The following is a 2,500-nucleotide window of genomic DNA, read 5'->3' on the forward strand; positions in this document are numbered from 1 at the left end:
GCTGTTGCTGCTGACCTTTTGGGGACTCATTTGCCTTCCAAGTTCCCCAAACACGAGCAGCAAACAAGCCCTAAACCCTAAACCCTAAACCCTAAACCCTGGGCGGCGAAGCAGCAGCGCCTCCCGAAGCGACCGCCTTTGCTGCAGCAGCAGCAGCAGCAGCAGCAGCAGCAGCGGCAGCAGCAGCAGCAGCAGCAGCAGGTTGCTGCGCGTGCGTCTGCAGGTATGCTGCTGCTCTAGCCTCTCTGCCGGTGCCAAGCGAGCTCTCCTTGTGGCTGCGGTCTCATTCCTTTACAAGCTAGGCTGCAGCTAGCAGCAGCAGCAGCAGCAGCAGCAGCAGCAGCAGCTGCAGCAGCAGCAAAAACTGCAGCAGCAGCAGCAGCAAAAGCTGCAGCATTATGCTTGCATGCAGCGTTGCTGCTGCTCCCAAATGCAAACAAACAAAACAAACAAATAAAAGCTTTTCTTCTTTTAAATTCAATTTCTTTAAACTTCAAAACTCATAAGTTTAGAAATGCCCCACAGCAGCAGCCACGGGGGCCCCCAGGGGGCCCCCTGGGGGCCCCCTAGGGGCCCCTTTGGCTGCTGCTGTGGGGCCCCCGGGGGCCCCCTGGGGGCCCCTTTGAGGGCCTCTTGGGGGCCCCTCTGGGGGCCCCATGGCGGCCATTTTGGGGCCCCTTTGGGGGCCTTTTGGGGGCCCTTTTGGGGCCCCTTTGGGGGTTCTTTTGAGGCCCTTTGGGGGCCTTTGGGGGGCCCCCTTGAGGCCCATGGGGGCCCCTAGGGGCCCCCAGGGGGCCCCTGAGGGGCCCCTTTGGGGCCTTCATGATGCCAGTTTGCTGCTGCTGCTTTGTAGTTAGGGTTTAAGAGCTAGGGTTTAGGGTTTAGCAACAGTGCTGCAGCGAGGGTTTGAAGTTGAGGAAGAATACCATGCAGCAGCGCCAACACATTTGAAACCCCCGGGCAACAGCTGCTGCTGCAGCAGCTGTTGCTGCTGCAGCAGCTGTTGCTGCTGCAGCAGCTGTTGCTGCTGCAGCAGCTGTTGCTGCTGCAGAAGCTGTTGCTGCTGGAGCAGCTGTTGCTGCTGCAGCAGCTGTTGCTGCTGCAGCAGCTGTTGCTGCTGGAGCAGCTGTTGCTGCTGCAGCAGCTGTTGCTGCTGGAGCAGCTGTGTCTCACAGCTATTGGCAGCAGCTGTTGCTGCTGCTAATAGCTGTGGCCGCCGTGCGTCTGCTGCTCTTGAGCTCCCTTGGGCCTCTTTGCAGCAGCAGCAGCAGCAGCAGCAGCAGCACCATAGTTGAAGCAAGCAAGTGGAAAGCCCCAACATCTGCTGCAGCGGCGGAGCTCCAGCAGCAAAGACCCTCCGGGGCCCCTTGCCATTCGAACCTTGCTGCTGCTGCTGCTGCTGCTGCTGCTGCTGCTGCTGCTGCTCCTATGGGTGTCTAGGCAGCTGCAGCGGCAGGCAGAAGGTACATGCAGGCTCCACGTACACTCGGGAGGGACTGGCTTGAATTCCCCCTCTGCCGCTGCTGCTGCTGCTGCTGCTGCTGCTGCTGCTGTTGCTTTTGTGGGGTGTTGCAGCGGCTGCAGCTGCTGCTGCAGCGGCTGCAGCTGCTGCTGCAGCGGGGGGCTCCGCAGCGTCTTCAGACCCCCAACAGCTGCGCTTTCACTCTCCTGCTGCTGCTGCTGCGGCCTACTGGTGCCTGCAGCAGCAGCAGCAGCAGCAGCAGCAGCAGACCAGGAGTTAAGGGCCCTTTCTGTCGGCTTCAGCAGCACAGACTTCTGCAGGGGCCCCTTCAGGGGGCCCCCCACTGGGCCCCCGAAGCCCTCCAAGGGGCCCCTACCTCCCCAGATCTGCTGCTGCTGCTGCTGCTGCTGCTGCTGCTGCTGCTGTAGGCTTTCTCCAGAGTGCTGCAGCCCCGTGGGCAAAGGGTCCACACAGAGGCGCCAGTGGCTCCCTTGGCGTGCTGCTGCTGCAGCATCAGCGCCGCCGTCGCCGCCAAACAACCTGCTGCTGCTGCTGCTGCTGCTGCTGCTGCTGCTGCTGCTGCTGCTGCTGCTGGGGTCCATACGCTTTACCAGTGGACCTTCCCGCCGCAGCAGCGGGGGAGCTGCGGCGCCTTCAGGGGTGGCGAATTGGTTTGCTGCTGCTGCTGCTGCTGTCGGGGAGAGGAGAGCTCTCTCTGCTGCTGTTGTTGCTGCCGTTGCTGCTGCTGCTGCTGCTGCTGCTGCTGCGTTGAGGCTGTCGTCGGCATCCGCAGGAGAACCAAAAGTGTTTGTTGCTGCTGTTGCTGCTGTGTCTGGAGTTGCTGCTAGGGGGCCCCTGTTGAGGGGCCCCCCTGAGCGTCTTAAGGGTTTAGGGTCATTCATGGCAAGGGGGCCCCCTGCTGCTGCACTTGAGGCTAGCAGCTGTTCTGCTGCTGCTGCTGCTGCTGCTGCTGCAGGCCGTGCCGCGCTGGCGGCAGCAGCGGCAGCAGCAGCTGCTGCAGCAGGCCTTGGGGTGGCG

General features: G+C 62.3%; 1 protein-coding gene across 1 annotated transcript; it reads right to left on the minus strand.

Annotated features, from left to right (window-relative positions):
- Positions 1-1,200: 1,200 nt before the first annotated feature.
- On the minus strand, positions 1,201-2,364 carry ENH_00045430 (hypothetical protein, conserved; the record flags this gene model as incomplete). The annotated part of the gene is made up of 1 exon (XM_013585495.1): positions 1,201-2,364. The coding sequence occupies one exon, from the start codon at positions 2,362-2,364 to the stop codon at positions 1,201-1,203; it is 1,164 nt and encodes a 387-aa protein (XP_013440949.1).
- Positions 2,365-2,500: the final 136 nt, after the last annotated feature.

This window comes from Eimeria necatrix, genomic scaffold (genome assembly GCF_000499385.1).
Source record: "Eimeria necatrix Houghton genomic scaffold, Enh_scaff342, whole genome shotgun sequence".
Lineage (NCBI taxonomy): Eukaryota > Apicomplexa > Conoidasida > Eucoccidiorida > Eimeriidae > Eimeria > Eimeria necatrix.